We start from the raw sequence: 23,174 nt of genomic DNA on the forward strand, positions 1-23,174 counted from the left end.
AAGTTTGCAATGTTGTGCTGGGTTTCAGCTAGGGAGTTAACTTACCCTGGTATGTCACATAACCTGCTTCGGACTCAGCACACAAGTCAGAATTGAGGTAGGCTAAGAAAACATTACAAAACTAAAGAGAGTTTCTAAATGATAGGCCTACCAATCATCTTATTTTGACTAAAACATCAAAACAATATTACATGAAGCAAAAAATAAGTATTTGCCCTCAAATGAATGCGAAGAATATGTGAGCGCTTGCATTAGCCATTGATGTCCCTGCCAAAGCTGATATCAAACTTGCGTCCCTGAACTGTTGTATAGAGGGTTAACCCTCGTGTTGTCTTAACATTCTGTACACTCCCCTTGTCCTAAGGGTAAAAAATGACCCACCTTCACCAAACCCCTAAAATAAAGCACCTTTATTGAATTTTAAACTCCTAATCTATTTTGCATGAAGAAACAACCTGTACTTCATCACAACATTTGTGAATATGCAGGTTTGACCTTTTCACATTGCAGAAAGACTACATTTAATCAGTGGACAACTATTCGTTTTTATTACAGCAGACCTGTCATAACTGTTTTCTTTACTAAAGTAGAGGTGTATTATTGCTTCATGCTCCGGGTTGTATTATTCCCCATGTTCTTCTTCAGATACCTCCTCTTCTAAATCATTGTACTGTTGTTCCTTCTGGACATCTGAAAATATCAGATCTACAACCTGTAGATCTGAGAGCTGAGACCCTAACCCTGTTGGGCACTGAAATATGCAGTCATGGCTTCAGCAAAGAATACTGGGGGTACTGTCATTTGCAGGACCTTTGTAGCCTCTGACTGCATTCCCCATTAGTAAACAATGCTTTGAATACTTTTTTTTTTGTCTGAAATTTGGTTTAGTTTGTCTGAAATTGTTTTTATTTTGTCTGTGAGCTTGAGTCATGTAGGGAGGGGAGATGCTGCACCTGCACACGGAAGTTTTAGCTTTGTCTGAGTTCAATCAGTAGCACAAATAATGTAATTATCTGACTGTATGTGTGTGAGTGTATGTGTGTGTGTGTGTGTATGTGTGTCAATTTATTTTTTGTGTGGTGTGTATAATGGTTTTATAACTGCCAGGACAAAAATGACCCCTAAGACAATCTTTGTACCCTAGTGGTGTACAGCTTTCATGGAAATGTGAACAAAGACAATGTTTCACTTTTTCTAATGTTGGGGTCATTCTAGGAAAAGTCATACATTTTCTGGTAAAAAAAATAACATTTAGGGGGTTTTCTCTGCTGATAAACACAGTGACGGGTCATTTTTGACCCCTAAGACAACACAAGGGTTAAGCAAGGGGAGTTTCTATAGCCTAGTAGTAATGCATTGAGCGCAGCAAGCTTGAAATAAAAAAAGGGATATGAATTAGGGGCCTGTGCCCCAGTAGAGTTTTATGTCTAACAACGCCTCTGGTTACACAAAATAATTTACTTTGGTGGGTTTGGCACATGCTATGACGGGAGATTTAAAGGGGCAATTGACTGGGTTTTTTGGGTATTTCACACTGTTCCTTAAGGTCTCCGAATAGGGTATGTAACATTGGTTGGGTTGAAAATGGCCCGGGTGCTGTTCTATGCCCTCTGACAGATCCTCTAAAATGTTCCCGGGAAAAAACACTAGCTTTTCTCCTTTTATGGTATGCTCATTAATATTTAGATAAGCTGCGCGCTGATTGGTTGGTTATCAACGAGTGAAGCTGGGAGCAAAAACGCAACAAGGCCAATAGCAGCACTCGCTGAAACACCGAAGTTGGAGACTTGAAATAAAAATGCGCAAATAAATCTATTGTGTCTACACAACACTGTTTTCAACAGATTGACTATATATAATTTGAAATGATAACATTACTTGTTTCCACTTCTGTTGTTGAAGCAAACTGGATTGACTTAAGTGGGTAGAACGTTAGGCTACAGCTTAGCAACCAAACCATATCGTGATTCTACTCGGCTTCAGTTAGCTAGCTAGGCTAGCTCTAGATATCTTGCTGTAAAATAACATGACAAAGATCTGGACAAACATGCATCGTGAATTGTAGATTTTCATTACACAGGTTATTTATTTGAATGAAACACAGTCAGGAACATGAATCAACGTTAGCCCCATTGCCAATAAACTAGGCTAAATTATCACACATTCTATGCTCTTGCATTAACTAGCAAGCTAAACTTGTTTACATGCCTACAGTCTAGGTGTTACTAGTAACAGTTACTAGCAATGCTAACGTATCCTGTATCTAAAACCTGCCTTTCTCCAGTTCTTTCAAATAGATTATCTAGACAGGCGTTAGCAATAAGCCAGACTGCAGTTCGTTTTCTGGCTATTTTTCGGAAGCTTCCCTTCTAATGCCGACTACAGCTAGTCTAGCTAGAGTCATTTGATGTGTGTAGAAACGTATTTAGCATTCTACCTGGTATGCTATATACAGGAAACGTTAGCATTGCTAATAACTGTTAGCACAACATCATACTGTCCTTATAGCTTGCGGTTGCAATGAGCATACGGTTGGAACAGCACCTCTTTCCAGGTTCAGCTTCCTAGCATATCCTGTTTGAAATTGTCCAAGGTTGTCAAAACTGTCTTGGGTGAAATGTTCAGAGCAAATGAATGATTGACTCAATCATTAAGTGTCGAACTTCGCCGGGATCTTCTCATAGACAACAGCAGCCATGCCTGTTGAATGTTTGGCTCCTTGGGAAGAATGTGAGTGTTAGCCTTCCCTGTACAGCCTGGAACACAGCATTTACGACCGTGGTCCATAATCAATATCCTTGTTATAATTCAAAACGTTCTTCTTTGTAATTCCTTATAAGTAGCCTACACAGAGCAGCGCGCAGCTAAACTAGTATCGGAGATAGACGCTACCTCTGGCTGGTCTGGATGTAAATTCTGGGGCGTGACAAAGATACAGACCAGATCCAATAAGAGGGCGATCACCGGTCCTACGTAGGACCGGTGGCTTTATTGAAAAGCTAGCGTTTTACAGCCAATTTTTTTCTTTTTGAGATTTGAATAGGAAAGAGGTGTCAATGGACTTTGATATTCACGGTATGTTCAGTTTACCCTCCGAACTGTCGTTTTTCAACAATGACAAGGTAAAATCGGTTTTGCAGTCAATTGCCCCTTTAACAAACAAATGTCAGTCTTATTCGAAATACTATACAATTGAAATATGGTGGTTGTAATGTGCAATAGTAACTAGAAATGCATTAACGCAACGGTATTACGAGTGCAATAACACAACAACAATTGAACATGTTTATTAGAATTATAGGGCTGGTAGTACGCCAAGCCCGGTGGATGAAGAGGCTGGTGGCAGAGCCGAGCCTGATGTTGGGAGATGGTAGCGCCCAGAAAATGAAAGGACTCCACAGTGTTGACTGGAAAGTCACACATGGTGAAGGGGCTGGGAGGGAGTGAAAACTCATACAAAAATCATAAAAGCCATTGAAGATAGCCTGAGTTCTGCACCACACACTTGTCACCTCTGGTTGTGGGGAATTGGATGTGGTCTGGGATGTGGCAAAGTAATGCAGTTGTGACAGCCTGCACATATCTTGACACTGAGGCCTTGGAGAGCCCAAATCTATCTCCAAGAAACTCCAAAAAACTTCCAGTGGCCTAAAACTAACACTGCCAGTAGGGTTTCAGGGGTCAGTGCAAATGACCTCCTTGTTAGCCTCTGCAGGTCTGCTTCTAGATAGATAGAGAGATAGATACTTTATTAATCCCATGGGAAAATTCAGGTATCTCTCACAGCTCTCATACCACAACAACCACAGACTATGTACAGACAACACAATACAATACAAAGTTCTGAAAGTTCTATGAGGTTCAGGAGCATCGTGATATCATGATGTCATCTGACATATCTTACACTCATAATGAGTATAATTGATCAACCATCAATTAAAGTAAAGTTGATTATTCATGTCAGAAACAATGATTCCATGTTGAAGACATGGGGTATTCATTACTTACTTACTTACTGTGTTTTTCATTTGTCACAATGTCATTTGTGACCAATATGTGAGAATCATGAGATTGCAAACATGATCTTGGAAAGCTGATGGCCAATGCAAGATTGTAGATATAGTCAACACTAGAAAATAAGACAGTAAATATGTAGAATTGAGATGCTTGTACATTAATTAATTGAATAATTAAGGCTGCTAGCTGGGACATGCCATGTGTGATACCATATATATGCATGGTTTTTAACCTTGTAGTTCAATCAAGAAGTAAATATAGGACTCATATATATATTTGACTTTGGAAAGTGGAGTACCAAGAAGAGTTAAAAACCAAGGCACAAGTAATTTGAGAAATAGTTGTTTTATGGGAGTTTGTTCTCCCTGCTCCTGCTCCTCACATGAATCTATAAGGTAAACATGAAAAGACTGGACAGGCAACACTGAATATATGATACAATACACAATTTAGCCTTTACTTAATTTAATTAAACATTGTATGCTTCGGCATAGGTAACCTAAATTTGACAGTACCTTGTTGATTGGGCAGAAGAAAAGGCACAGAAATGGAGGGCCTTGTGAACTTCATCTATTCAAACAAGAGCTTCCTCACCTCAATTTGGAGACGAGCCCACTTAATTTCCAAGACCTCCTCTTGGTATTTAGCGTCCTGTGTCGCTGATTGCAGGGTCCTGACACCGGTGTAGAACTCAGATGCAGAATATTTGCACGTTCACATTGTCTTTGCCTTCATGTAGCACCATACAATGTAGCCTACATTGAAAAGTACTAAAATAAATAGCCTATAATAAATGTAAGTAATAAAATAAGTAGCCTCTAATAAATGTAACGTTTTCTGTAGCGACAGAAAAAAAAATGTGTGTACCGTAATTCGTCAATTATTTTGGTTAACATTTAAATTTTAAAGTCTTAAAGTTGCGTCAGAAGAATCACATTTCAGTACAATGGACAGCGTCTTGTTAAGTGAAACTTAAGAGACATGTACGATGGTTCTCCTTACAAGCATGTTTGGGAAACGCACGTAAGAAATAACAATGGATCGTTATTTTGATCGTAGAGAACCCTCGTAACAGCTACGATCCATCGTTATCGGGAAACGCACCCCTGGACAACTGTTGTGAAGGGTTTTTCTTCACTAGGAAAATAATTCTTCTGTCATCCACCACAGTTGTTTTCCATGGTTTTCTGGGTCTTTTGGTGTTGCTGAGCTCACCAGTGCGTTCTTTCTTTTTAAGAATGTACCAAACAGTTGATTTGGCCACATCTAATGTTTCTGCTATCTCTCTGATGGGTTTGTTTAGATTTTGCAGCCTAATGATAGCTTGCTTCACTGATAGTGACAGCTCTTTGGACTTCATATTGAGAGTTGACAGCAACAGATTCCAAACACAAATACCACACTTGAAATGAACTCTAGACCTTTTGTCTGCTCCTTGTACATTACATAATTAGGGAATAACACACACCTGGCCATGGAACAGCTGAGCAGCCAATGGTCCAATTACTTTTTTCTCAGTTTTGCTCTCAACGAAGGCAGTCGCATTTTCGTTCCCTTTCCTCCCCCTGACCTTCCCTGCTTGCTTCCCTGCTTGGCTTCACGGAGAAATCCTCTGAAGTTTCAGTAATTTGGATAGTTTTCGATGATATTATTCAAAATCAAGTGAATTGACTACAACCACAAAAAGGAACAACCTGAGGGACTGAAGCCCAAGGAGAACAGAAGTATTTTGGGCTGCTCTCCTAGACTGACCACAGGCAAGCAAGGTAAAGCGTGTTCCCTGTAGAACTATGGCTTGCAACGACTGCAAACAACTTACTCAGACGATAGTCGAACTGGAGTTAAGAGTCAGAACCCTCTTAGATATCAGAGAGACCGAACACCTTATAGATTCCATGCTACCTAGCCCGGAGGCTAAGCTACCGGCTAATGAGCCACCCTTGGAACCAGCTTTCTCTCCACCGGCCGATCGACCAGATGAGTCATGGCCTGCTCTCGGCGCTAAGCCAAAGAGGCCTAGCGCTGCTTCTACCTTCATCGGAGATGGGACTGGCGTCAAGGATAAAAAGCCAAAAAAGCGAGGCAGAAACTTTTCCCACATCACCTCTCCTCCTGTCCCACTCAGAACAGATTTGAACCACTGGGGACTTTCTCTCCCTTGTGTGTGGAATCCAAGGCGAAGAGGCACAGGAGTGCTAGCCACGCAGCTAACCAACATGAAGAGCCCGGATTGCCGACACACCATGATGGTAGCTACTACACACATGCAAATCCAACATATCATCGTCTGCTATGACCGGGAGTCCCCCATTTTACTCCAAGCCCCTTTCGGGGCCCTGTTCGACCCCCTATCAAGTCAAATCAGACAACAATATCACAGGATTGTAAAGATCCAAGGTATGCTAAGACTATCCATAGCCCATCAGCTCTTAGAGGAGCTAACGCTGCTAGCACTATAGAATCTATTGCTAGCACTGACACAGTGGCTGACCTTGGTCTAGCACAAGGTCCTATCATTGCTAACCCAAATAAGATAAGAACTGGCTCTGCAGCTACAAATAAGGCAAACGTTAAAAATGCAAACACAACACCACATATTGCCACTATCTTGATTGGAGATGCCATGACAGCACATGTTAAACTGGCAAAGACAGAAAATATTTGTCTTAGCGATACATCTGTCGAGGAACTGTCGTCAGAGGTACTAACAATCTTCAACAACAAACCAAACAACCCTAAGATTATCATCCACATTGGCTCGTTTGATATCCTACACAAGAAAACAGGCACTGAGATTCTTAAAAAACATTTCACCCAGCTACTGAACACACTCAACAGATATCAAGATGTATTCATCAGTGGACCAATTGCATGCTTTCGAAGAGGAAAAGAAGCCTTCAATCGCCTACTATCTTTCAACACATGGTTGGCATCTGTCTGTCTGGCACACAAACTGAGATTTATCGATAATTTCAATGTGTTCTGGAACTGTGCAGACCGTTTTCAAGCTGACGGACTCCACCCAAACCGTAGAGGATGTCAACTACTAACAGCAAACATCAGTCACGTGCTCCTGACCACAAATCAAGTTGCTGCCCCTATCCCTGTTGTGTCTAAGCTGACTGACGCATCCCAAACAACCTCCCATGGAACAGAACAGAACATTCAAACAGCCTCCTGCAAGGACATGGGCCTTGCACAGATCTCCCCGGATGAATTCCCTTGTAATGGAACAGCTCAGTGACATAGACTTTCCCAAAGAAAAGCTACGCTAGGACAGCCACCATGCTATTTCATTAGACATATCGGTCATCATCACAAACAGAAAATGGCATGGTAAAATGCATGGTTACAAACCTGAAACTAGTGTTAGAAGTCACAGAACTATCCATATTCTTCAAACAGATTTATCAACCCCTGTTTTATCTGTTAATACCCCACAGATGAAACTGGCCCTTCTAAATGTTAGATCACTAAATAACAAAACATTTCTAGTTAATGATTTGGTCAAAGAAAACAAATTAGACTGCATTCGTTTAACAGAAACCTGGCTAAACCACGACACGGCAACAGCAACGTTGATAGAAGCGTGTCCGCCAGATTACAGCTTCCACCAAGTTTCTAGGAAATCCAAAAAAGGTGGAGGAGTCGCAGCTATTTTCTCCTCTGAACTATTGCTCAAAGAGCTAGGTGAATTCACCTCATATGAATATCTTGCTATAGAGCTCAAAACCGAATCAATACTTTTTGTCATTATATATCGGCCACCCAAGCACTCGCCAATATTCATACAAGAATTCTCTGAACTATTATCACTATGTGTCACTAGATATGACAAAGTAGTTTTAAACGGAGACTTACATATCCAAGTAAATAAAAAAGCCGACCCAAGAACTATTGAGCTCTTAAATCTCCTAGACAGTCTCAACCTAACTCAACACATAACAGTACCAAAACACCGGCACGGAAACACACTAGATCTAGTGATAACAACTGGACTAAATATCAATAATATCTCAATATCTGATCTACCCCTCTCAGACCATCATTGTATACTTTTTAATGTGGAAATTATCCTAACAAAAACCACAAAAGAATTCTTAGTCCAAAGAAGATATTTAGACAATACAGCTATGATGACATTTTCTGAACAATTTGCTCTATATGAACCAACTAATCATGATTGCTCTCTGAATGAAATGGTAGAAAACCTCAATGATGCACTATTATCTGTGTTAGACTCTGTTGCACCACTGAAAACCAAAAAGAAATCCACAAGCAGAACCTCCCCATGGCTGAGAATTAAAAATGATAGTGAAACTAAAAGAAAATGCCGTGCAGCAGAGAGAAAATTTAGAAAAACAAAGATCACTATTCACTACAATATCTATAAAGATACACTAACCACCTATAACAAAACCATCCGTCTAGTGAGGAGAGAATATTTCTCCAACATTATTACAGAAAATGCCAGAAACTCCAGAGTTCTTTTCTCCACCATTGACCAGCTGCTAAACACTGTCCCTGCCCCCCCGCCATCCTCAGCAGTTAAATGTGAAGAGCTTGCCTTGTTCTTCAAGAACAAAATAACTTTGATCAGAGCTAGTACTAGTAATAGTGGGGTCGAAACTGACATCAGTAGATTCTGCAACATAACCATGAGCACATTTACCTGTATCACACTTAGTGAACTTTCAAAAATTGTCAGTGAATCTAACTCCACAACCTCGGATATTGATCCTATACCCACAACATTCGTTAAACGAGTGTTTGATAGTGTCTCAGGTCCGGTGCTAGAGATTATAAACACATCCCTTAGAACTGGCGTCTTCCCAGATGCCTTCAAAACAGCTGTTGTAAAGCCCCTATTAAAGAAACCCAAATTGGATAACAGTCTACTTGCAAATTACAGACCAATATCAAACCTTCCATTTATTAGTAAAGTACTGGAAAAGATAGTTTCAGTGCAACTAAATTATTTTCTTGAAGAAAATAACATTCTGGAAGTCTCGCAGTCAGGTTTCAGGAAATATCACAGTACTGAAACTGCTCTCACCAAAATAATTAGCGACCTCAGACTAAACTTTGATGCAAATAAAGTCTCTATCCTTATCCTTTTGGATCTCAGTGCAGCATTTGATACCATTGATCACAACATCCTAATCAATAGACTTGAAAAGCTTATTGGGTTCAGGGATAGTGTATTGAACTGGATGAAATCATATATCACAGGAAGGAAGTTTTATGTTAGTTTAGGAGACCATAGGTCTAAGAAACATGAGAATTGCTACGGGGTTGCTCAAGGAAGCTGTCTAGTTCCATTACTTTTTTCTCTTTATATGTTACCACTCGGTGACATAATCAGAGAACATAACATGAATTTCCATAGCTATGCGGACGACATACAACTATATATATCCACTGAACCCAACGATGCAACGGCCATCAATTCCATTACCAGCTGCCTGTTGGCAATAAACAAATGGATGAATGATAACTTTCTTAAATTAAATGAAGACAAAACTGAAGTCCTAATATGTGGCCCCAAATCCAAAAGAGAGATGCTTACTAATAATCTGGGAAGTTTAACCCCCTGGTTTAAACCAGAGGTGACAAGTCTTGGTGTAATCCTGGACTGAGATTTGAATTTCAACTCCCACATTAATAAAGTGACCAAAACTGCTTTCTTTCACCTGAGGAATATAGCAAAGGTACGACCATTTATAAACCAAAATGATGCAGAGAAGTTAATTCATGCTTTTATATCCAGCCGGCTGGACTACTGTAACGCACTTTCGCTGGTCTTCCCCAAAAAACCACTGAAAGACTACAGCTCATTCAAAATTCTGCAGCTAGATTATTAACCATAACTAAAAGGAGAGAACACATTAGTCCTGTCCTAGCTACTTTACACTGGCTCCCTGTTACCTTCAGAATTGACTTTAAGGTCCTATTCCTCACATACAAAGCTCTACACGGACAAGGACCTAGCTACATTGCTAACTCTGTTATAAACTACACACCAGCTAGAACACTGCGATCATCAAATGCAGGCCTATTAGAGGTCGCCGGAAGCAGCCATAAGAAGATTGGTGATGCTGCCTTTGCCAATTACGCCCCAAAACTATGGAACAAATTACCCATAAATATCAGAGAAGCAAATACGCTAGACATTTTTAAAAGACAGCTTAAAACCTACCTTTTTACCAAAACATTTAACTAATGTTTATCTCAGAAGGGCCTTACAACTGGTAGTAGTTATATTATTGTTTTTTTAGATTTGCTTTGTATTCCCGCAAAGATTGCGGCTTGTGTTTGACTTGCACTATTGCTTATGTGTTACATTTTATCAATTTTGTTGAGTTATTGTATTTTGTTATTCTGTAGTTTTTATTATTATTATTATAATTGTACTTTATTTTAGTATTTTATTTAATTGAGAAACCACAAAGACTGTGCAAAAGTGCATGTGTTTTGTTATATGGTTGGAAACTCTTATATGGTGAGCACTCCACCCAGCTGCTTGTCCAAGCACTTGTCCTCTCCAAGTTGGACTACTGCAACTCGCTGCTCGCCGGTCTCCCATCATGCGCAACCCGCCCTCTTCAGAGGATTCAGAACGCAGCGGCCCGTCTGGTCTACAATCTACCCAGACGCTCCCACGTTACCCCGCTCCTCATCTCCCTCCACTGGCTACCCATAACGGCCCGCATCAGATTTAAGACCCTGGTACTGACCTTCCGAGCAGTGAACGGGACTGCGCCCGACTACATCAAGTCTCTCCTGCAGCCTTACACCCCCACCCGCCACCTACGGTCTTCTTCAGACAACCGCCTGGTGGTCCCACCTCTCAAGACCGCCCGGTCCCAGCACAAGCTCTTCTCCTGCCTGGCACCCCAGTGGTGGAATCAACTCCCCACCTCCATCAGAGACACGGACTGTCTCTCCACCTTCAAGAGAAGGCTCAAGACGCACTTGTTCCGGGAGTACAATGGTACTTAGAAATGGTTTGCTGAACCCAACGCTAGTTTCCTCAAGGATCACAATGACTCATGCTTAGACTGTTGCTCTTGTTGGTTAGTGGTAGCTGATTTAAACTGTTGTATTCAATTTTAGTTAATCCTATTTTTATTGCTTTCCTACAGGTACACCTGCACTTAGAGATTAATGTTGTGTAATTTTAACTTGTTTAACTACATGCTCTTATGGTTTCTTCCCTTTAGCACTATTTTTTGGTTGTTCACAATATGTACTTCTTGTTTTTGACTACCCGCAATGCTGTGGGGCTATCTTGTTGTTATTATCAGTGACCTATGCACTTTGTAAAGCTCTCTCTTGGAAGTCGCTTTGGATAAAAGCGTCTGCTAAATGAATAAATGTAAATGTAAATTGCAAGTGCAGCTCGGATCTAAGACGGATTCTAGAAACCGCAGATGGAGTGCAGCTTGTCTGGTTTGTTATATGTTTGGAAACTGCACGAGGCAGCTCGGATCCAAAACGGATTTGAGAGACCGCAGATAGAGTGCGGCTTGTCTGGGTTGTTATGTGTGTGGAAACTGCAAGTGGCAGCTCGGATCTAAGACGGATTCGAGAGACCGCAGACAGAGTGTGGCTTGTCTGGGTTGTTATATGTTTGGAAACTGCACGAGGCAGCTTGGATCCAAGACGGATTCGAGAGACCGCAGATAGAGTGCGGCTTGTCTGGGTTGTTATATGTTTGGAAACTGTACGAGGCAGCTCGGATCCAAGACGGATTCGAGAAACTGCAGATAGAGTGCGGCTTGTCTGGGTTGTTATATGTGTGGAAACTGCACGAGGCAGCTCGGATCCAAGACAGATTCGAGAGACCGCAGATAGAGTGCGGCTAGTCTGGGTTGTTATATGTTTTGATCTATTACTTTTATCACTTGTATTATTGTTTTTGTTGATTTTATGTAAAGCACCTTGAGCTGCAATTCCTGTATGAAATGTGCTATATATATAAAGTCTTACTTACTTACTTACTTAAAAGGGGGGGGGGGCACATATAAAAGTTGTTGTAATTCCTACATTACAACAATTCTTATTATTCCTACATCCTGGATGTAAATACCCTAAAATTAAAGTTGAAAGTCTGTACTTAAAGCACATATTGATTGTTTCATTTCAAATCCAATGTGGTGGTGTACAGAGCCAAAATGATCAAAATTGTGTGAATGTCCAAATATGGACCTGACTGTATAAGGCTCAGTTGTGTACAGGAGGGGCTGAAGGTATTGTGGCTGACGTGTTAAGGGAGTGTTCATACCTGTGTGCTGAGAGGCTGCCCGTTGCGTAACCAGTGGATGGAAGGTCTGGGCTTGCCTGAAGCAATACAGCTCCAGCTCAGCTCTGAGCTGATCTCCACCTCTGAGTCGCTCATTACCTGGAGCCACTCTGGTTGGGCTGGGACACATGACAAGCCATAGTTAGTGTGTGTGTGTGAACACGCTCCCAAGTTCAAGAATACATCTGTGGTGTGTGTCTGCTACTGTGTTCATGATCAGCGTGCAACTTTTACACACACTGATGTACAGTCATTGCAATACGTTTTGGCAATGACAAATCAGGGTTTCCCATAGTTTCAGTTAAGGCGACACCTTCAGCTAAGCAACACACACCTGCCGCCTTAACTACGGCATACAAATTAAAGTTGTCCTGTTTTCTCCCTTCCATTCCAAACTGTAACCAACGCCAGTCTCCCTTCTCTGCATAACGCATTGGAGAAAAAACGTTTGCGCCTCCCCCCCCGCGCACCACCTGCAAACCCCACCCTACCACCTTAACCAACACATTTTCTGTGGGAAACCCTGCAAATGTTATGTTTTGCAAAGTTTGCTGGTTCAGAATTTGAGGAAAAATGTTTCACGTTACTATAGAATACTGGAATACATAAGACACATTTCATATTTTGTAAGCCTTTTTGGGAAGAACCTTTTTAATACATGCATATAGTCCCTCCTTTTACAGCAGTCAATCTGCTCTTAAAATCCAATCAGAATGATGGAGTGATTTCACCTGGCTAGAACTAGTTCAAACTTTCCCCTGTGCTGATGATATGACTTACTGAAATTATGTTAGCAGTCATTTTATGCCAAGGCGCAGCAACCTTTGCCAACAAAAAAAGTATGTTGCTCCCAATACTTTTGGCCACGACTGTGCACATGTAAGTGAGTGTGTGTTTGATGGTGATGTGGCTGTGTGTATTGTGTGTGTACTGTGACAGCATACACGCGTGTATGTGTTGCATGTGTGTGCTGACTGTCCACTCACCCTGCACGGTGACGCGTCCCTGGTGCGTGTCAAGGCCCTCAGAGTTGTAAGCCTCGCACTCGTAGATGCCCTCATCATCAAAGGCCACGTCTGGCAGCGTGAGGACAGGGCCCTCAGAGCTCTCCTCTGCCTTGGAAGGCAGCAGGCCGTCCACCTTCCTCCAGCGCAGCTTGGGCACTGGACTAGGGGAGTGGGAGAGGAGGTGGTGGGTGAGGAGAGAAGAAGAGAGAGAGGGATATGAGAGAGAAGGATGGAGAGGCGGAGGAGAGGCGAGAGAAAGATGGAGAGGATATGATGAGAGGTAGATGAGATGAGGATATAGTGAAAATGCTATGTCTGGCATTGCCTATGATGGGAATTAGGTTCCCTGGGGCCGGTTGCACAAAACACCTTAAGTTAAGATTTTCCTTAAAGTCAGACTTAAGGTTTCCTTAAAAATATAATCGGTTGCACAAAGCACCCTTAAGTCTCCTTAAGGTTTCCTTAAATGGTCCCTTAAGTATTTAAGGTTTTCTCCTTATCTTGGTTGTATACTTAAGGATTCCCTTAAAGTTTGTTAAAGCGTTGCACAAAAGACCTTAGCAAACAAAGTAAGGAAGAAAACTTAAGGTACCTATGTCTTATTCTTTACCGCAATATGGCTGAGTTTATGGAGATAAATGAACCCATCCCACACCTATAGCACTCTGTTAGGTTACTGTGCTGCAGTCTAAACATGAAGGCTATTTATGCGTTGGCTACCGCTGTAAATAAAGTTCAAGTTCAAGTCTTTTATTTGTCAGGTACACAGAACAACACAAGGTCAGACTGGGCACTGAAATTCTTAAGAGAAGACAACGCAAGCACCTGGCATAACATAAAATATAAGTACACGGAACAAATTTACATCTACGCTGAGCTTAAATAAGTGAAACTTCCTAAATATAGACCAAATATTTGTTTGTAAACATTCGGGATTGCGCGCGCAACGTGGTTGCAGAAAACCGGGAAAGGATAGCATTTAAAATGGCAAAAGGACCACACGGATAATACAAATTGTTTGATTTAAAAAGACCAAAAAGGTAGAAGAGGACAGCCTTTAAGAAAGAAAGTGATTACCCATTGATTTGTCGCATCAGAATTTTTATTTGGGTCACGAAAGTCTTGAAATATGAGTGAGAATGTCGCCCGGTACAGACCGCATAGTCGAGCGGCAACCATGTCTTCACTTCATGTCACAAAGTTCATAATTTTACAGTTTTACAGTCAATTGTACATCTAAAAAGTTGAGCAGGGCAGCTTTCAAGAGATGTGGGAATTCTGCTTTTAGCCAGCTGGTCAGATTATTTTTCTGATTTGTTTAAACTGGCAATCTGAGTGAGATTGCCCGTTACACTGTTTTGACGTTAGCTTCAGTCAGACTCGCTCACTGGCAGTGTGCACAATGTAGTATTTCACTCCATTCTACACCAGAAACGTCAGGGAGGACTGCCTAATGTAGATACGAGCCTGATGAAGATAGCCAGCATCTCGGATTTCTTTAACCAAGCCTGTTTTATTCGTCATTTGCCTGAGAAAGCGACCTCCGTTAGCCAGGATAGTTTTGCCCGATCACTTGGACAGCCTATTTAAGGGTATCCTGGGTCAAGTGACTTTTGTGCATAGACAAGTGAAACGTAAATGTATTTGTCCAAAGGCCAAGAGCCTCAAAAGGTTAATATTAAGCCCTGCAATCCAGTGGCCAGAGATATATGATGACCTGATCGACACTCCAAGTGTAATAGACCGTGGAGAAGTTCGTCTTTTGAAACTGACATGCGCAGTTGAGCCTGCTTGACAGTTGTGTGACGTAGGGTGATAATTGGTCTATACAGATAACAATAAATAATACACTATACGAACCCTAAATGCACATAAAACCTATTACAACCCTATAACCTATTCGAACCTAGGTGGAGTACAGTACAATGGTGCAAAATTGCAGATCAGTGACTGTCAATGACCATACAAATATAAATAAAGTAGCTAGCCTAGACTCACGCCGCTAAATGCAGTGTAACTGTTGATCTCATTTTGATCTAGAGCTACCTAAGAAGTAGGCTAGCTAGCTCTCATCTACAAGTAAAGTTGATATCACCAGTTTTATTGGACTCTCCTGGAATTGGTTCTCTTTTTGGACATAACAGTCAAGTTATCATATAGCTAGCGTTGCTATATTTTTATTTCTTGAATTGACCACTTCACCAAACTTTTTCAGTTTATTTTTGATGCAATTTCGTCCTACATTCGTTATTTTTTGTTTGCAGTCAAATTTCACGTTTTAGTGTGTGCTTTCTTTTTTTTAGGTGGTGGGCCCATGGATATATATAAAGGCTATGGGTGGGCCGATCTTGCGTATCTGCTTTCGTTTTTGAAATGCCCTGTCCCCATCGGTAGGGGAGCTGGATTTTTGATATTATCAACGTCGTTTTTTTTCTTAAAACATTTTCGTTTGTTGGCACATCCTATTCTTCCCCCAAAAATTATTTTGCTTAGTTCAAAGTTGGTAACTTCAATCGTCTCTCTCAACTACCTAACTCTCCAACCAACCAGAACTTGTGTAAATTCTTGTTAGCTAATCGAATGGTTTGTAACAGGATCAGCTGATAAGTAAAAACAACCTAAGTGACCATGCGTCAAGTAGCTAGCCTCGTAAGCCTACAACTCTTGGCACCACAATGGTAGCTCGTGAGCTTTAATTAGGATTCCTCCGTCAGGAGGAACCCTATTGAAATAGTTGGTATTATTATTAGGGTTGCTCCTGTAGGAGGAAACCTATTGTTTTGTTAGTATTTAGGTTTCCTCCGGTAGGCATCACAGGCAACGTCCAAAAGTCTGATTTACAAAGTGATGGAATTTCCACCCCATTGCTCCAATTCTTCTGACACTTGGTGTGCATGCCTCATTTTTCATGAGGAACAAAAAAGCCTCAAGGAGCCATAAGGTCCGCCATGATGGATTTTCCTGTACAGTGATCATTTGGGAAAACCTTCATAATCGATCTCCTCTTACAAAAAAGGTGACATTTTGTACAGACATGTATTATTGACATATTTACAAATGTTACATAAGACAGTCGAATCAAATACAAAATGGCTGAAAGGGGTGTATTTATGTAAATGTCCACATTGCCTCAATATGTTTGTGTCACTAAATCAATTATCATTTAGAATTATGGTTTTTCATACCTAACAGGCTTTAGAGTGACACCCCTGTGAAGTACCCTGCAAAGTTTTACCTTGATATGTGAAATTATGACTGAATTACAGCTGTTTGAGCTTGGACCAAATCTGACAATGCGTGCCATCGGAGAAACTTCTTATTTTATTACTGAACATGGTAAAGTCCAGATCTGTGAATGGCTCAATTGGATGGGATGTTGTGCTGGTAATTGAAGGGTAATAGGTTCAAAGGCAAAAAATTTTTTTGACAGAACGTTTTCTAGTCTTCCAGTCAATCCTCCGGTTGTAAAATATGGCAATGAGTGTTTATTTGAGCTTTATTATCACAACACTCCGATCATCTGTTTAGCGCGACTGTGTAAACCACTGAAAAACAAGGCAGGTTCACCACAGTAGCTAGCTACTTGTAGTCTACGCTTGGTAGTGTCAGATTCACAACCAAGTTAGCTTTAATGAAGAATATTGATTGTTCAGGTGGATCCCTTGCCTGTTGCGCAAATTCATTTCAGTAACCTAAGCCAGGACAAATCGCCACTGATGCTAGGCATGATTTAAAATTCCCTTCCATGGCAAGTTATGGCACCCCAAACAATGTTTTTAAAGCACTACGAGTAGAATTAGAATCAGTATCAGTCATCCCGTTGTCCCGTTCTTATGTCCCATATATGATATGACTAAATTACAGCTGTTTGAACTTTACCCAAATCTGATAATGCTTGCCATTGAAGAAACGTCTTATTGGCTGATACAAAAACTGAACATTCAAATGATTAAGTCTGTGAATGGTTTTGTAGGATGAGACACAGTGCTGATGTGTGAAAGGTGGTGGGTTCTAATCCAGTCAGGGGTATAATTTTTTTTCTTTCTATTCTGACAGAAATTACAGTTTAAAGTCTTCTGTTTCATCCCACTGTAACTTTCTATTATGTACATTTTACAACATTTTGCCATTTTGAAGGAGGAATCCACCATTAATGCTTGCAGCTATATTTAAAAGCTTGCTTTCCGTGTCACTGTCTCTGTACCGTGTTGTGGCACGGCTGTCTCTGTCAAGTCAACATCCTTTCTCACAATGCACTACGTTTTGGTTTGCTTCCTGGAATAGGTCAATAATATGTCAGATTACGTTCACACCTAAAGCGAACCGAACCATGGTTCACTTGGAACCAGACCGAGTCCCGTCTTTTTAGGGGGACCATGGTTCGGTTGTTTGGTCCGTACCAGAGTTCGAATGCGTGTTCTCACCTATCCAAACGAACCAGACTTTCAGAAAAAACGGACCATGGTCTGACGTGGTTTCCATGTCAGACATTCAGCCAGATTTCGAGTCACTTGTTAAAGCCCACTGGATTCCTTTCACAGAACAAAATTAACTGGAAAAAAAGTATTGGTTTTTGTATTAAGTTGATCAATTGCATATCTTTAACATACTGCAAAACAACTGTTCATGGTTTGTGAAGATTAACTAGTTACAAATCAAATGAAACACTGATGTCATTATTATTTTCGTTTTTACTGTTACTTCGATAGTCTTTTCCTAGTTGACCAACATGTAAAATATTTATATAAACATTTACAGAATATCCTTATTCTTCTGATAACCAGTAGCAACTAATCAAAATATATACTTTACTGCTTTTTACAATGGGGGGGAAATGAATAGTGAGCAGAATTAAGTTCAAGTTATTGTTGATGAGGCCCTCCAACACATTTCATGTTTCTCATGTGGCACCATATCAAACTTAATTGTCTACCCCTGAGTTCCGGAGCTGGGCCATGGAGCTAACCCTGGGAGTCAGGTGGCTGAGCGGTTAGGGAATCGGGCTAGTAATCAGAAGGTCGCCAGTTCGATTCCCAGTCGTGTCAAAATGACGTTGTGTCCTTGGGCAAGGCACTTCACCCTGCTTGCCTCGGGGGAATGTCCCTGTACTTACTGTAAGTCGCTCTGGATAAGAGTGTCTACTTAATGTAAATGTAAATGTAACCCATGGAGCTGGGTTTTAATGCGAGTGTGGCAAGCTGGTTTAGCCAAGGCCAAAGGGCAAGAAAGCCAAATTACAGGTGTTGGCCATCTGAAGGGCATGCGACAGCAAGGGGGGACCCACTATAAGACTTTGAGCCATGAAATGTTAGGTCAGTAGCACTCTATTTTGAAATGTTTTATTTTGCTTGCAATGTTTTAGTTTGGCAGCTCAGTGAAGCACTGATTACAAGATTGTTATTTTTTTATACAGTTTAATTGTGCTTCAAATAAAACCAATATTTACCTACACCTTATTCTTGTTTAAGATCATTTACATAATATATATGAATGTGTATGGAGCGTGATAAAAAGGTGACCTTGAAATTGTGGCGACGCAAGGAAAAATTGGGGTGCACCTAAATTTTGTGTTGGTACACCTAAATAAAAAGGTTAGGCGCACCAGTGCAACCAAGGGAAAAAGTTAGTCTGGAGTCCTGTAAGGACAAAACATATGTGTTTTGTGCAACCGCCCCTGTCCTTCAACAGTAAGGTTCTCATTTAAAATAACTTACTTTCCGTAGGCGAAGCATTCCAGCTGTGTAGTGTGGCGAGCGAGGGCGTACGTCTCTGTGGGGAAACGGACTTTGATGCTGGGGGCTGACTTCCTGGAATTGACTGTGGGACAGATACAGAATGTTATACACAGGCACAAATACATTCACACACACACATGTACACACACATACACACACATACACGCACACACACCCACACACAGACGTTTCTGTTATCTATTATCACAAAAGGTTATTATGGAAATAAGAAAATATGTTATGCGAAAACACAAATACACACCATCTCTCTCTCACAAACACGCACACACACACAGTACTGTACCGTCAGGAAGTACGGTGAGCTGGGTGGCTCTGCTGAAAGTGCTCTTGGTGCTGATGTCCATGGTGATGGTGGAGAAACAGAAGTATTTCCCGGAGTCTGCTGGCACGGAGCTGGCCAGGTAAAGGTTGCCCGTTACCTGGGACACGAATGCCCTGCCCCCCCCAGGCTGAACAAAACTGGGGAACTCGTTAACAAACCAGCGGTAGGACAATGCTAAAAAGAGGAGAGAGAAAGGAGGAAAGAAATATGTGTTTATCCATTGTTGACGTCAGTGAGGCTTCAAATGTTGAACTCTGCAGAATTCTTGAAAACCAGACAGGAAGAAACGTGTGTATAAGAGAGGTGGACTTTAAGGAAGGGTGTGTCTGTGTCTATGTATGTGTGTGTGTACCTGGGTAGTGTGCCGGGGGCTGGCAGGTCAGGAAGACTCCCGTCCCTTCGGTAGCTGTCTGAGGGCTTCTACTCTCTGGAGGAAAGTCTTGGAGGTCTGGGGAGGAAACAGTACAAAGATCCACACACTGAAAACAGAGACTCTTTATCTACAATAATATGCTAATCATATTTATAATATTAATGTTAGAAATATTATATTGAAAAATAAGATATTTCTATTAAAATATTTATTTACTAGCTAATGGGTCAAAGTCCTTATTTATGGGACATCTTTTCTCAAAACTTGAAGAAAAAGTGAATTATATATAATTCACTTTATCTACATATTCTACACATTTCATGGTCATGGTTCTTATAAATGGGCCATGGTCCTTAAACATGGATCATGGTCCTCACTTACAGCCAAACTTGAGGTTGGCGGCATGGCTGACGATGGTCCCACAGCGGTTGATTGCCAGACACTGGTAGGAGCCCCCATCTCGGCCGCTCTGGGGCCCACTGATCACAAGGTTCCCTGCTACCAGCCTGAAGTGGGGGTCCCCCACTTCCACCTCTGTACCATTCACACGCCACCTGGTGGGTAGAGGAGGCACACATTGTTCATGGTTAAGAAACATGCACGTGTGTGCTGTCTGTGTGTCTTGTCTCTGGGTGGTCATGATGTGTGCATCTTCACATTGCAGTGATTACAGGGCCTTACTCTAAACATGTCTAGGTCATATCATGTTTTTTCAACATTGTGTTTGTCACAGCTATGTTCATCATGTTCTTGTCCCTATCCACAGTATGCCCTGCCAGTACTGTTTCTATGCCTTAGTTTTCCATCCCACCATGTGTTTGACAGTTGTTTGACAGCATGTTTACATTACAGCATATAAATAACGGTGACATAAATTGCACAAATGTCTCATGTATGTGGTATAGAACTGTGTGTTATGGAACAGTATGTTACAGAACTGTATATTATAGAGCTGTGTGTTATAGAGCTGTGTGTTGTGGAGTGTTTTATAGTGTATGCTATAGATTGTGTGTGTTAAAGAGTGTGTGTTATAAAATGCGTTATAGTGTGTCAGGGAGTCAGGTGGCTAAGCGGTTAGGGAATTGGGCTTGTAATCCAAAGGTTGTTGGTTTGATTCCCGGCTGTGCAAAATTATGTTGTGTCCTTGGGCAAGGCACTTCACCCTACTCGCCTCTGGGGTAATGTCCCTGTACTTACTGTAAGTCGCTCTGGATAAGGGCGTCAGCTAAAAGACTAAATGTAATGTAAATGTAATGTGTGTGTTATAAAGCTGTTTTATGTGTTATATAGCAGTGTTATAGTGTGTGCTACAGAGTTTGTGTTATAGAGCTGTGTTATAGTGTGTGTTATAGAATGTGTTTTATGGAGCGTGTGTTATGGAGCTGTATTATAGAATGTGTGTTAAGTTACCTGTAGGAGGCTGCGGGGCTGGCCCTGGCCCGACAGCTGAGCGTGACAGAGACCTCTTTCAGACCTTCAGGGTAGACCACACTGCTGGGCTGCTCTTCGAACACTGGCCCACTGTCGTGCCCCGACACACACACGTCCCCACCTGCTCACACACACAATCACATAAAAGAGGCCAGGAACCAGTCATCAACCATCAAACCAAATTTAGCCCTGAAGATTACCTGAAACATAAATAAAAGCTTCCAAACACATAGCACAAACAAAAAAGACTTATCGATAAGTTGCTGAACACTTGACCCGGCATCTTCCGCATTAGCTAAGGGATGCTTTGCGCTAAGGTGGTATTTGAGACTGGAAGAACTCCTACAGTAAACTAATTCCGCTTAGCACAAGGTGCAAACAACCTTACTCTTGTCGAGGTTTCCATTGGGAAGCTTCTTATTAATAAATGTTCCCTGAAGCAAACCCGGCGGTTTCATAGCTGCATCCATGTTAGCACGTCACGTTTGATGTGATAATTTCATACACAAGGCACGTTCAAAGACTCGTTCTTGCCCCCTACACTGTAATTCGGCTAGGTATACATCCGCGCTAAAATATCAAGATGAAAGTCATCATAGCTTGCGTAGTATAGACCTAGCTCCCAACCCAACTTTGAGGATAGATTAACGGCAATATTTTTTTATCGCCCGATAAGAGTCTCATGTTAACGCAGCGTGTTAACACCGATAACAGCCCACCACTAGTAACAACATTTATAAACTTTGTGACAAACAAAAACTGTCTTATGGATCATAATTTGGAGTTGACCATAAATAAATTCAAATTTAGAAAGGGTGGAATTTACTAAACTAATATGACTGTTTGCAAACCGTTGCATTAGTGTCTCAGTGTTTCCCACAGATTAAAAATCTAATTGTGGCGGGGAGGGGTGGGGGTTGTCAGACCGGGGGGGGGGGGGGGGGGGGGGGGGGGGGGGGGGGCGTAATAATTCCTTCGTTAATAATTCGTTACACAGTTAATTTGTTAATAATTTGTTACATTAAATATTAATCCAAAATGATTCACACCTTCACAAATTAACAACAACTAACATATCATTTCTGCATTATGCATGTAGCAACGCTAGTGCTAAACAACTATTTAACTGGTCGGCTCCATGACGCTGAGTAAGTAGCTAGCTCTTGAGACTTCTCACCAAAAGAACGAAGGGGAAACTTCAAGTACTGTAAGTCGCTCTGGATAAGAGCGTCTGCTAAATGACTAAATGTAAATGTGAGTAAGGTACCTAGCGAAAAGTAGCCTCAACTTTCCTCGACTTTTAGCTACGGCACTAATGCTGAAGGCTCGCTGATATAGCTGTCGGTCTTACTAGAACGGCATATGTATGCATCGTTGCTAACGTGTGCTGACGTTGTGACTGTGTGCATATGTGGGAAAAACGCATGAGTGACAGAGAGACGAAGGGAGAGCAGGGGAAAGGAAATGCAGCTGAACGAATACGCTGCGTGTTTTAACCTAAATAGCGATAAAAAAAAAAGTTTTACGAAACGCAATGTGTGGCGGCCGGTGTTGATTCTGTGGCGCACCGCCACAAATTAGTCTATGTGTGGGAAACACTGAGTGTCTAGTTGAATTAGATGTAATGTAATGTGATTTGAGAGAAAGAGAGAGAGAGAGAGAGAGAGAGAGAGAGAGAGAGAGAGAGAGAGAGAGAGAGAGAGAGAGAGAGAGAGAGAGAGAGAGAATAACTAGTAAATATAGATGGAGAGAGATGAGTGATAACTGGTATGTGTGTGTGTAGGTATGTGTGTATATGTGTGTATATTTATAGGTGTGTGTAGATGTGTGTGTGTGCGTGAGTAGCTGTATGTGAATGGGTTGCAACCCTACTGAAATTGAGGCTCATTGGTGCATTCAGCACCAGGGACAGTACTACCAGCCATCACCCAAACAACCTGTCTTTCAGCACCAGGGACAGTAC

At 41.4% G+C, this 23,174-nt stretch overlaps 1 protein-coding gene across 1 annotated transcript in view; it reads right to left on the minus strand.

The window, feature by feature from the left end:
* Positions 1-23,174, minus strand: part of cntn2 (contactin 2) — a 79,989-nt gene that overhangs the window by 31,984 nt on the left and 24,831 nt on the right. The window contains exons 3-9 of the mRNA XM_047024585.1: positions 21,191-21,332; positions 20,162-20,334; positions 19,760-19,855; positions 19,369-19,581; positions 19,044-19,146; positions 13,309-13,490; positions 12,305-12,441 (exon numbers count right to left, since the gene is read on the minus strand). Of these exons, the coding sequence (XP_046880541.1) occupies positions 12,305-12,441; positions 13,309-13,490; positions 19,044-19,146; positions 19,369-19,581; positions 19,760-19,855; positions 20,162-20,334; positions 21,191-21,332 (1,046 nt within the window). The remainder of the gene's footprint in view (positions 1-12,304; positions 12,442-13,308; positions 13,491-19,043; positions 19,147-19,368; positions 19,582-19,759; positions 19,856-20,161; positions 20,335-21,190; positions 21,333-23,174) is intronic.

This window comes from Hypomesus transpacificus, chromosome 9 (genome assembly GCF_021917145.1).
Source record: "Hypomesus transpacificus isolate Combined female chromosome 9, fHypTra1, whole genome shotgun sequence".
Lineage (NCBI taxonomy): Eukaryota > Metazoa > Chordata > Actinopteri > Osmeriformes > Osmeridae > Hypomesus > Hypomesus transpacificus.